Below are 13,376 nucleotides of genomic sequence, written 5' to 3'. Positions count from 1 at the left end.
GCAAATCACGCCCTGACTAAAGATAATGGCGCCGCCGCTACTTGTTGACAACAGCGGCCGTGGATCTCCTGGAGGTCTCGGAGGTACGCTGCTTGGGGTGCAGGCTGATGTTGGAGGCATAATAAGGTCCGACGGAGTTTATCTGTCCTGACTGCAGTCTCAACGTACTATGCCCGCCGCCCAGGGAAGACACTGCCCCTGCCACCACGGACGCGCACGCGGTAATGTTGTCATGTGGTGCCCTCGGCGAGCTCCTGAGCATGTTGGTCAAGGTATCGTGTTGCAGCCAAGCTGATCGTCGACCCCGTGCACCTCCTGAACTACAATTTGTCCTCGCCAGCCGCAGCTGGCCGCTACAGTGTTCCACACTGATTATTGCTCCTCGGGAGGTATCTACTCTTTAGGGTTCTGATCATTTTTTTTGAAGGGTTACGATTTTGGTATTCCATAATTGAAGAAATTGCAATTCAATTAAAAAACTACCATTTTTTTGCCTCATAATACCTTGCTTCATCTCATGCTGGTTTAAGAGCCTTTCTCCCTCATTTAATGATTCCATATATAGAACTTTGTAGTGTGACTACGATATTTTAATTTCCCCATGGAATGGTACCATATTGCTTTCCTTAATGGCAGGCTATAGCTTCTCTTCCCAAGAATGGCTCATATATATCACAAAGCTGCAGATTGTAATTCTTTCTCTAAGCATACCGGGTGTGGTTTGTTTTAACATTGTAGACTGAGCGGAGGAATCGATAGTTTTGGTTATCTGCCCAATACTCTTTTCTTGCTGATGATTATTTTGTTTAATGTTCCGCAAGTTCTACTTTACAGGATATTCCAGATGTATTGTTCTCAAAAATCCTGACAAAATATAAACCGCTAATAGGTTTTAATCATTTTTATGTCAGGGATTCTATTCTAAAACCACGTGCTCACTTTCACATCAATATGCCTTTTCCTTTTTATGAATAAAAACAATAAGGAGTCATTATTATTCATAGCAATGATTGATTTGGTTAATTGTCTCATATGCCTGCTCTTAATTGTATTTCAAGAAACTTTGAGCTACTAATTCCCGCTGTAATGCGCGGGGAATCATCTAGTTTTTATTATAAGAGGATGTCAATTTTGTATTATAAGAGGATGGCATTTTTATTACTAGAGGATCAAAGTTTTATTTTTAAGAGCATGTGATTTTTTATTTTATAATATGGTAGCAATTTTATTATTATCAGGATGACATTTTTAATATCTAAGAGGATGGAATTTTATTATAAGAGGATGTCATTTTTATATAAGATAAGAGGATGGCATGTTTATTGTAAGAGGGTGGCATTTTTATTATTAGAGGATGGCAGTATTATTTGTAAGAGCATGGCATTTTGTATTTTATAATAGGATGAGCATTTTTATTATTGTGAGGATGGCGATTTTGTTATTTTAAGAGGATGACATTTTTATTATTGAGAGGTGGCATTTTCTTTCACTGCCACTTTTTTTTGCACACAAGTTTTTTGGTTGATGACTAGGAACATGGCAACTTTTGTGGCATTTTTTCATTTTCCAATTTTTTTCATGGCATTTTCTAAAAACAACTATTTAGTGGGCCTTTGAGCCAACTAGGGATCGCCATGGCCCTCCCCGCTGGCGAACGGGGGAAACGTTCGCTGGAGGACCTCCCCCATGGCGAACGAATACGTTCATTGGGAGGCTCCTCTTGGCAACCGGACGCCATGATTGTTTCAAAACACATTTTGATTATTTACCATAAGTGCAATATTGCAATTTTTTTGTTTCACTAATTTGGAATATTTATGAACTATATATATGTAAGTACATTTTTCAGTTTCACTTACCTGAAATATTTCACTTATTTTAAATATTTACAATTCCACTCCCTCCGCCCACAAATATAATATGTTCTAACTTTTTCTGAATCAGATGTATATAGACACAATTTAATGCGTTTGTTCACTCATTTCAATCTGTATGTAGTTCACATTAAAATATCCAAAACATCTTATATTTGTGAATGGAGGAACTATGTCTCAGTAATTACAGTACACATTTCAGTTTCACTTAGTTGGAATTTTAACATATCACATATTTGATTTATTTCAATTTTTCTAAAACATATATCTATGTATTCAACTACATATTTCAATAATCTATTTACTTTCATTTTTTCACAAAAAGTGATTTCAAATATTTCAACATGGTGATTTCATTTTTTGCAAACCAACGATTTCAATTACTTTAAAACAATAGTTTCAATCATTTCATGATATCCCACATCAGTTTCATGCCATGGTTTCAATAAATGCAATAACTTCATATATTCCACAGGTGCATCTCAGTTATTTACAAATAGAGATGATTATTTCAATAAAGTGATAATGATGTTTCAGAATCACATTTCAACTATTTCACATATTTGAAACATTTGAGAGTTTTTATTGAATATCTTAGTAAATTCCACACCTATTTCAATGTTTTTAAACAATTGAAATGACTTTTTTTCCGAGAATAAAATAGTTTTTTGAGTCCAGGAAATAACGAAATCACCTTATATTTTTTTGAAATCATGGTTTTGAAACAACTTAAGTTATTTTCATTTCATAAATAACTAAAATAATTTCTGAAATAATTGAACTCATTTTCAAAATAGTTTTCACTTGTGAAATCTATTTCAATCAATTTTTAAGCAATGAAATTTAAACAAGTTTAAAATATAACCCATGTTTGTCTTATTTGAAAGGTCTTGTTGCCAGTATTGCAAATATATATAAAGTCTCAAAAATATATTCTTAGTTTATAAGATATCAATCAATGAATAATCAAACTATTCCAAAGAAATAAAAGGATTGGTTTTGATTAGGGAGAGAGGAGAGAGATTCTGCATGCATTGTCCTTTCTTTGTGAGGGCACTCTCTCCACCAGTAGGTACCTTATTCAAGGTTCCCAATAAGATGAAGGTTGTACTCTGGCGCCTGGCTCATGACTGCCTGCCTTCTAGTGATCAACTTAGTCAGCGACAAGTTCCTACCAGGACAGACTGTCCGTTTTGCGGCAAAGAGGAAAGAGTGGAGCATGCTCTGCTCTTCTGTCCCCTTGCTCGTGCTGTTTGGGACGACATCAAAGGCTCCTTCGACATCAGACTCCGGCGAGCTGGTTTCTCCAGTCCCAAGCAGTGGCTTTTCGACTTCCTCTCTACGTGCTCAGATCGAGAGGTGACTGTGCTTTCGGTGGCTATCTGGCATATTTGGGAGGCTCGCAATATGGCGAGGAATGAACCTGTTACGCCCCAGCCGAAGCGCACTGCTGCCAGGGCAAAGGCTTACATCGACCTCATCTTCCAACATCTATATGATCATGTTCCTGCTACTAGGCGTGAGATCTCCGGCTCCGGTCGTCTTTGGTCTCCGCCGCCGCAGGGTTCGGTTGTTGCCTTCTCTGACGCTGCCGTGTCGGAAGAGCTGGGCAAGTCTGCAGTGGGAGTGGTGATGCTTGACCATGAGGGCCGTTGCGTGGCCGCGTGCTCGGAGCCCCTATCGGGCGCACTGTCTCCTGAGGTGGTGGAGGCCATGGCGCTTCGACGGGCTGTCTCTGTGGCTCGGGAGGAGGGCTTCACCAATGTCTCCTTCAACACTGATTGTCTATCGGTGGTGCAGCATCTCTCGTCTTCCCTCATTGATCGCTCGGCTGTGGGATCTGTTCTCTCGGAGGTGAAGTCCTTGGCCAGCGGGCTTTCTTCTGCTCGCTTTCAGCATGTCCGTCGGCAATGTAACGTTTTAGCTCATATCCTAGCTAGAGCTAGTTTGAACTCTTCTAGTTTTTGTTTTTTCCATTCTGCTCCGGATTGCATCCGGGAGACTCTGTGTAAGTCTGTTGCTTAATCAATAAAGGCCGACATTCTCTCTCTCAAAAAAAGTAGGTACCTTATTGACTGTTTCTGCAAACAAAACCCATGTTTGGCAACAGTTTTGGTGTTTTGCACACTTATGTCCCATGTTATACCTGAGTACTCCATCTGCTTTAGAAATCTAAGATCTACAAATATTATCTCCACAAATATAAAAAGTTTGTAATGTTTGACCAAATTATAAGATTTATTGCTCAACTTCCACAATACCAAATAACTGTTCATAATTATATAAAATCATAGAGCCATAAAAACTATTATGGGACATATATGTTTGATTCGATAAAACACATTTGTAATCAAATCCTATTTTTATATTTCATATTGTGTTGCTGAAAAATATAACTAGGATATTAAAAAATGATTATCTTTATATCCAACAAATTCAATCTACTAAATGTTAATAGACTGGTATATCTTGAAGCCTAAAAAAGCACCACAAATATGGATACTTAAATTTTAATAGACTGGTTCTACATTCCATCCGCAAAAAAAGATTCTACATTCCATAAATTTCCACAAATTACATACGTTTATCTGTGTTTTTTTTTACCATAAAACAGTAAGGCAAAAGCCCTACTGTGTGTCATTTTTCATTAATAAAGGAAAACATAGAATAGTTTTACAATGGTTGATGGGGGAACAACCAGAGATACTCTAGGGGTACATAATAAACGGAAAAGAAAGGAAAACTTAAATATTATCAATCCAGGATGACATGCCATCCTTTAGACTACGTTTGTCTGTGTACAACAATGATGCGAGTTACTCCCCCCATCCGGTGTTTATAAGGCGGGCACAAATTTGTAGGTCTTCAGTCTTTTTTTTTGCTGGTGTTTAGGTCTTCAGTTTGACTAACGAAATATGTGTGCCACCAAAATGTTTGTAAACATAGTGCATTTCGAATTCAGATGTATTAGTAATACAGTAATAAAATCAAGAAGAATACTCACAAGTCACAAACATGAACAGTGTGCATATAAAAATTAAATTACGGATAATAACTCTTGGCAAGCACAGTATGGATCAAAGCCCTGGGCGGCGTAGCTTTCGCCGTTGCTGTCGTACGTCCAGAATTCAGACAAAAGAAAACGCCAATTAGCTAGTCGCGCCCATTATCTTAGAATATGTGGCCGGCCGGCCAAGATCAAATTCAACAAATGCAGACATCATCACCAGCTCGTAGGGCAGTTGGAGGGGACAAAATCTGATTGGATCAAATTTAATTGCATTTGAAAACGTGTGTGTTTTTTCGAAGGAAAATGCTAACATTGGACTAAAATTCTGAGGCCGTCACTGCAACAGTACAGGCATATATGGCCCGTCTCTGCAATCGGCAAGGCAACTGATTGATCACTCCTCTGTATGCCTAGCATGGACGGGTGGCTGAGCTTGTGTTTCATAGCACTATGCACCAAAGTTTTAAATAGCGCGCTAAGCATCTTAGCGCCGGACCTCTTTCAAATGCTATAGCGTGCTATAGCGGAGCTATAGCGCGCTATTTAAAATGTTTGTTTATTTGTTTGGACCAAAATTTCTTAGCGCAAGACCTTTTGTAAACGCTATAGCGGGCTATTTGAAACAGTGCTATGCACACCACTCGCCCTCTGGTGTCTCAAGCTCGCCGGCGGCAAGAGAAAGCCACAGAAGCACAAGCTGCCCCCGGGGCCATGGACTCTCCCGGTCATCGGCAGCCTACACCACCTCGCTGGTGGCGTCCCGCACCGGAAGATCACGGAGCTATGCCGCCGGTACGGCCCGCTGATGCTCCTCAGGCTTGGGGAGGTCCCGGCCGTGGTGGTCTCCAGCGCCGAGGCTGCGGCGCTGGTGATGAAGACCAACGACCCCGTGTTCGCGGACCGGCCGAGCAGCGCCACGGTGGACATCGCCGGCTGCGGCGGCAGGGGCATCATCTTCGCCCCCTACGGCGACCACTGGCGCCAGATGCGCAAGGTGTGCATCATGGAGCTCCTCGGCTCCACGCAGGTGAACCGTATGGAGGGCATCAGGGCCGAGGAGACGGCCAGCCTCCTCCGCTCCATCACCGCCTCCGCCGGCGCCGCCACCATCAACGTCACACAGAAGGTGATGGCGCTCAGCAACGACGTCGTGACGAGGGCGGTTTTCGGCGGCAGGTTCGAGCAGCAGGACGAGTACCTCGGTGAGTTGCACAAGGCGTTTGAGCTGCTGGGCGCCTTCTGCCTCGTCGACCTCTTTCCGTCGTCCAGGTTAGTCAGGTGGCTGAGCAATGGCGAGCGCCACATGAAGAGAAGCTACGGCCGCACCCAGCGCATCATCAGAAAGGTTATCGAGGGGCGCAAGGTCAAGAGAGCTGCCGGCGTCGGCGCTTCCGGAACCTACGACGAGGACCTGCTGGACGTGCTGCTCAGGCTGTAGGAGGACTCGTTGGAGTTTCCCCTAACCACAGAGACAATAGTATATCTTTTTTTTAATCTACGTCTTGTTTGTGAGTATATCTTTTTTTTAATCTGAGTATATCTCTAGTTTCAAGTATTTAACCGTTTTTTATTTATCTGAATAGTATATTCATTTTCTCTATAACTACCATATCTCATTTTAGCGTACTGATAAATAGTTTTCCCCAATGATAAGTGTCACACATGTGGCATGAAGCACTCCGGGTCCTGATAATTTTTACAACTAAAGTTGCCATCCGAAAAAAGAAAACTAACCCAAAAAATAAATTGAAACTTGCCATCCGAAAAAAGGTGCCATGCTCACGGCAAATAGATAAATAAATGTACGTGGTGCATGCCTGGGTGCGCTAGGTGCGTGAAAATTTATATGGTGTTTCGATATTTGAGGAGCTCGTGGCAATAAATAAATAAATAAATTCTGGCTCACAAAAAAAAATGTTTTTTCAGTAGAGCTCTTCAAATGTTATTTGACCACAAAAATTTACACGCACCTAGCGCATCCAAGCATGTTGGTTATCACAAAATTTCATATCTCTTTGAATTTGTTTGCTTTTTTTTGAATTTACTGTTTCACAGTTAAACCTGGTCAACATAGTCAAGCCTGGTCAAACGTGGTCAAACCCAGTCAAACCCTGATCAATGTGCTCAAAATCTGGTTTTGGACCAAACTTAGCCGGTTTTGAGACTTGAAGTATCAAATGTATACCAAAAAATCTTGAGGAACCAAGTCTATAATTTTGAGAAACTTGACGAACCAAAAACATAATTTTCTCGACAGAGTTATATACAAGCACATGGGGCTTTGCCCATGGGGCAGGGAGGTCAATTAAGTCAAATCAAACTACAACAGTAGGAATGAATTGGTCTAGGTAATCGGAGATCTCAGAAGAGACCTTATACTTTTAGAAGTTTCAAGTCTTCCTTGAATTTAGAAGCCCAATGTGGAAATTCATCCACTAGAAACTTACGGAAATCTATGAACTAAGCTGGTCTTGGATTTTTCTCAGCTTTAGCCTTTAGGCCTCCCTTAGTTAATAGGATATGAATATCATAGGAATAGAAAAATCATATGAATTGAAATGACATGCATTTCAATTCCTATAGGAAAAGAGATGTCACTCTTGATTAATAGGATAGAAACTTTTCTATTGGGTCTAGGCTAATGTTTTTTTAACATGTGAAGGATTGGTTCCTATCTTATATAGAAATAAGAATCCATTCGTACAAACCAAAGGGTTCTAAAGGAATTTGTCCTACAAAATTCCTATTTAGAATTCCTACAAAATTCGACGAAAAAGGGTTCCCCCTGCTTTGTATTACAAAGCAACCAACCAATACAACCAATGATAGGTGCTACCACAGACACGCCCAAAAGAAATGAAAGAAAAAATACAAAAGGAACAAATGCAGACAACAGCGGATCGACAAAAAACACGGAGAAGCCACGCAACCACTGCGCCCACCAGAGATCTCTCACCAAGCTCCTAGACTCCGAAGCGCCGACACCAAACAACACCTCCAAGAAGGGACACAATGATGATGACGTTGCTGCCAAGGGTTTTCCCCGGTACGCGACAAGGAAAGAAGAAGGGTAGCCCCCAACGCCCTCCAGGAAGGTCTGGTGGCACCCTCAGGCGCCACGGCGTCGGTATCGGCCATAAGAATAGGGATCTCTCCGGATCCCCACCTTCACCTTAGGTGCTCTGGAGCCCGCCACCAAAACCGACCACCACCCTGCGCCAATGCGGTCTGCACACCACGAAGTGAGGTCTGCACACCGAGGAAGAGGAGCCGAGACTAGAGGCAGCAGCACCGTCGGCACGCGGGAGGGCCCAACCTCCACCGTTAATGACGGTAGCCGACCGGACGCAATAGCAGGAGCATACCAGGCCCATGGGCCCAGGCCCGGCCGGGTCCCCCAAGGCCCATAAAGCTCCAGCCCTCGCGCTGAAACAAGCATGCTGTCGGGGTCGCTACCCCTGGTCCGAGCTGCTCCACCTCCTCACCATGCAGAAGACAACGAAGCCATGCCGGGGGCTGACCCGCTAGGACCCAGATGGGGTTCGCAGGGCCCAGATCTGGGTCGGGGGCGCGCCGCCGGCCACCCTGTGCCACCAAGCTGCCCCGCCAAGCCGAGCGACACCGCCGCCATCCCCCGCCCCGGGCAGGAACGGCACGCGCGCGGGGAGAGAAGATCCCGCCGCCGGCGACACCACCCGGTCCAGAGCCGGGGGCGCCCGCCGGTGGCGACGGGGGGGGGGGGGGACAAGGCGAGGTGGGAGGACGAAGGAGAAGGCACGCGCGCCGCCCCGGCCGGCCCCCGGGGAGGCGGCACGAGGGCAGAAAAAGGGGAAGGAGGGAAGGAGTGGGGGAAGGGGAAGGCGGATCTAGCCCGCGCGCTGGCGAAGCCCGCTGAAGCTAGCCAAGATCGAGCTTGGGAGGTGGCGGCAGCGAGGGTTAGGTGCGGGGGGAGGGAGCTGTTAGGTGCGGGGAGAGGCCATTGACATTTCATTCCTACAAAATTCCACTGGACCAAAGGAGGTCATAAGGGCCACCAAAGATACTTTCCAACTAGCAAAGAGAATAAAACCCTATAATACTTAACAAAATCATTAGTATCTTAATTTTCTTGCCAATGATCAACCAAAATCCATATAGGGGACATAGATGCACTCTCATTGTCAAATGCACGCAATAAAATTGAAGATCATTGGCGCGTGATGGTACATTTTACACATGCAAATTTATTGCCATATCAGTTTGTCATTGGTTATGTAATATTATTACATGCTTTACTTTGATCTCTAATACTCCCCTAATGGTGTGATGTTAAAGTCGTTAGATGTATTCAATATATTTGATGCATTAATATGGTATCCAATTCACAAGAAACATATCACATCTGTACCATGTTCATAGAACACGGGTTACTTAATCACAGTGTGATGTCTACATCATACAAAAAACAAGTTACAACATTGTTCATGAAAGATAAAAAGTTAATTACTACCTGCAATGATTCCTATGTTTCTACATAGCTTTTGATTTTGAAAAATTCTTGGATTGGCACAAATCTATATATGCACATATAAAGGTCTAATTGTACTTAATTTCCACTACTTTCATTTACAGGATGTATTTGCAGGTGCTACGGAAACAATAGGATCTGTTTTGTCATGGGCCATGTCAGAGCTTATGCACAATCCTGACACAATGGCTAAAGCACAACACGAAGTACGTGAGGTACTTGGTAAAGACCGAGGTGTCATTAATAACAATGACCTTTCTGAACTCCACTATATGAGAATGGTCATCAATGAGGCCCTTAGGTTGCATCCACCTGGTCCTCTTGTCCACCGCATGGCCAGAGATGATTGTACACTTATGGGTTATGACATCCCTAAAGGCACCAATGTGTTCATTAATGTTTTTGAAATTTCTCAAGATCCTAGACATTGGGACAATCCTAAAGAGTTTAGGCCAGAGAGATTTGAGAACAACGACGTAAACTACAAGGGGACACGCTTTGAGTTCATTCCCTTCGGGACTAGGCGACGACAATGCCCTGGGATTCATTTCAGCTCGTCGGTCACTGAGATGGTATTAGCAAATTTCCTATATCACTTCGAGTGGATGCTCCCTGACGGGGATAAACTTTCTTCATTTGACATGTCTGAGAAATTTGGCCTTACGGTAGCATAAGATATGACTTGCAACTTAAACCTATTACACACGTGTGGTCCAATGCTATGCCATAGAAGTGATGTGGAGAACTTGTATATTCACATGGCAATGGATGTTCAGGTACCTTCACCTTAACACATGTCATTATTGTTGTAAATGGTTGTACTTTTATGCAGTAGAATGAGAGAAGTGCATTGCAAACATTGTGTACTGCATCTACGAAACCATTGTGGTATTGTACTGAAGTATACATTATTATTGTGCATGCTAGAATATGTTATGTAGTTCGATCATATAGAACATGATTGTGTAGTTAGGTATAATTTATGCACTTTTAGATATACAATGGCTATTAAATTAACTATGTGATTTACCTTTATAACTTGTTGCATTTCTTTAAGCACATATGGTTTGCGTATATGAACAAGTGGCGAGTTACAAAAACAACTGCCATAGAGTGTTTATGAGTAAGCAGGCAGCTGAGGATGCTTACTCCAAGGACGTGCTCAAGCAGGCATGCACTGTTGAAGTTGGCAAGTCAGATTGACAGTTTGAGCTAAAGAACTTTATCATCAGCGTCCAGTTCGTCATGATTGCAGTAGTGTTCTACCGGCGTGAACGTGTGTAAGGTGTAGCTGGTAAGCTCACAGTGTAGGGTACAAGGTAACAACACCTTGTTGCCCGTATGCAACCAAACAACATGTGCAATAGTATGAGCCCAGCCAGTGCGAGCAATCAAACATAGTGCATAGAGTCATTGCTACGATGCAGAAAAAGGGAATGCATGCAACCAATCAATATGCATATATTTATTTATTTTGCCAGCATTAGCTCAATCAAGCTAATTTGAAACAAGTATGCAAAATGACAAAAAAGATTCAAGTAACCAAACGCGTCATTAGCGCTTGAAGATGAGCTCTTGCGGCGCCCTGGCAGGGACGACATGAGTTTTCTGTCCGGCCGGATGGTGAATGGCAGCAAGCAACAATAACTGCGGGTTTTTCTGTTGTGTCCTGCAGGCACAAGAATCACTAGGCTTGCAATGTGAAGCTAGAGGAAGTTGCACAGTGGAATGAATCAGTACCATCCAATAGTGGTAAATTTTCGTATTTTGATCCTTTTCTGAAACCTATTCGAGATTTGATCTTAGTTTGAATTTTTTTCGAGATTTGACCCTTTTGCTATCGTCAAAGTCCATGGCGGTAGGGTCTAACAGCCTACCGCCAGGAACTTTGGCGGTAGAAAACATCGCTACCGCCAACCGGGCTGACGGTAGTCTGCACAACCCTACCGCCAAGGTGCTTGGCGGTAGGCACGAGCACGCATTGTGTTCAATACTTAGGAGTTTTTTGGCGGTAGGGCATGCAATCCTATCGCCAGGGACCTTGGCGGTAGGTTGTTATACCCTACCGCCATGGTCCTGACGATAGCAAAAAGGTCAGATTTTAATTTTTTTTTCAAACTAGGGTTAAATTTTGAATAGGTTTTAGAAAAGGGTCAAAACACGAAATTTGGCATATATACTGTCCCACTTGCACCGCGCAACCACCTACCATACCATACCATATTATATCTTCGGTCGGTCGATCGCCACGTCCAATACCGGTCAAACTCCACTGTATCACTGTCGATCTTCGCCGTGCTCCCAGCCGCCGACTGTTCCCTCCCAATGGACGCGCAGCAGCGGAGCGCCGCGGCCAATCAAGAGACATCATCGACGCTGGCGCCGACAGCCGCCGCCACCGACGAGGAGCACGAGCATCCCACGCTGCACATGCACAACGCGGCCGAGGTCATCCCGGCGCTGCCGCTCGAAACGCGGTGGCCGCCGTTCGCGCTCCGCCGGTACCGCGGCTACTGGCTGGCCGAGCGGTTCCTGCCGGGGCTCGCCGCCTTCAACGACCACTTCGAGCCGGCCCCCGGCGCCACGGACGTGCTCCTGGCCACCTGCCCCAAGTCCGGCACCACGTGGCTCAAGGCCCTCGCCTTCGCCACCGCGCACCGCGCCGCGCACCCGCCGTCGTCGCCAGGCCACCCGCTCCTCTGCCGCAGCCCGCACGGGCTCGTCATGTTCCTGGACGACATATTCGGCCGCCCCGTCGAAGACGCGCGGCGCGTCCTCGCCGCCTACCCGTCTCCGCCGCGCCTCTTCGGCACCCACTGGGCCTACTCTCAACTGCCGGAGCGCGTCACCGCTGGATGCCGCATCGTGTACCTCTGCCGGGACCCCAAGGACGTGATGGTGTCCTGGTACTGGTTCCTCAAGAAGTTTCTCCCCCACGACGCCGGCGACCTCGACTTCATGGAGCTCTTCGAGGTGTTCTGTGAGGGACGCAGCGGGTACGGACCGGCTTGGCGGCACGCCGCCGAGTACTGGGAGGCGAGCGAGGGACACCCGGACAAGGTGCTCTTCCTCAGGTACGAGGAGATGCTGCGCGACCCTGCTGAGAATGTCGGAAAGCTCGCGCAGTTCCTCGGGTGCCCGTTCACATCGGCGGAGGAGGACGCCGGCGTGGTAGAATCCGTGGTGGAGCTGTGCAGCCTGGAGAAGCTGAGTAGCCTGGAGGTGAACAGGAGCGGCGCGCCGGCGCTGGCCGTGCCCAACGACGCCTTCTTCAGGAAGGGGGTGGCCGGCGACTGGCGCAACCAGATGACGCCGGAGATGGCGGCGAGGCTGGACGCCATCGTCGAGGACGCCCTGCATGGCACAGGGTTTTCATTCGTCCACTCCGGGCACGCGGTGGAGCACCACGGGACCGGCGCCGGAGCACCATAGATCGTTCGACGGCCCAAGAAAAAAAATGAATAACATGATGCGATCAATGCAGGTCGGGTTTCCATGTGGACTGAATCAAGCAAGACTGCAGTGTTCCGTTTTCTGCAGTTTCTGTAATGTAATGTGTGAATTACTAGTAGAGTACATTGGTAAGAACAAGTATTACATCAACACCTTCCAGAGGGGGAATGAATGCAGCTAATTAAGCTAAACCGTGCTCATTTGTTAAATTTTCAAAACCTTCATATGCAGCTTTTTATTATGTTCTGCTTTCCATGTCATCTCAAGAAGGGGAATAGATGCATTTTCCAGAGCATTTTGCTGGTTGTTGATCATTTAGCCTGACCGTCATGCTGGCCTCCAAGAAACCTCAAGGAAACCATTCTTTTACTGTTACTCCCTCCGTAAAGAATTATAAGTCGTTTTAAATCAAACATTTGGTCTCTAAAACGTCTTATAATTCTCCACAGAGGTTTTACATTGGAGCAATACATCACCAACTAAAAACCGATTTCGCAATTCGGAAAAAGAAGACACTTCTCCAAATGACATA

The 13,376-nt window shown here is 45.1% G+C and overlaps 1 protein-coding gene and 1 pseudogene across 1 annotated transcript; both read left to right on the top strand.

The window, feature by feature from the left end:
* The first annotated feature begins 5,290 nt into the window (after nt 1–5,290).
* Nucleotides 5,291–10,121, top strand: LOC123107688 (ent-isokaurene C2/C3-hydroxylase-like; annotated as a pseudogene).
* Nucleotides 10,122–11,657: 1,536 nt separating this feature from the next.
* On the top strand, nt 11,658–13,070 carry LOC123107687 (cytosolic sulfotransferase 5). The gene has a single exon (XM_044529639.1). The coding sequence runs from the start codon at nt 11,717–11,719 to the stop codon at nt 12,821–12,823; it is 1,107 nt and encodes a 368-aa protein (XP_044385574.1). The 5' UTR covers nt 11,658–11,716; the 3' UTR covers nt 12,824–13,070.
* Nucleotides 13,071–13,376: the final 306 nt, after the last annotated feature.

This window comes from Triticum aestivum, chromosome 5A (assembly GCF_018294505.1).
Source record: "Triticum aestivum cultivar Chinese Spring chromosome 5A, IWGSC CS RefSeq v2.1, whole genome shotgun sequence".
NCBI lineage: Eukaryota > Viridiplantae > Streptophyta > Magnoliopsida > Poales > Poaceae > Triticum > Triticum aestivum.
This window is presented reverse-complemented; position numbering and strand designations above follow the sequence as displayed.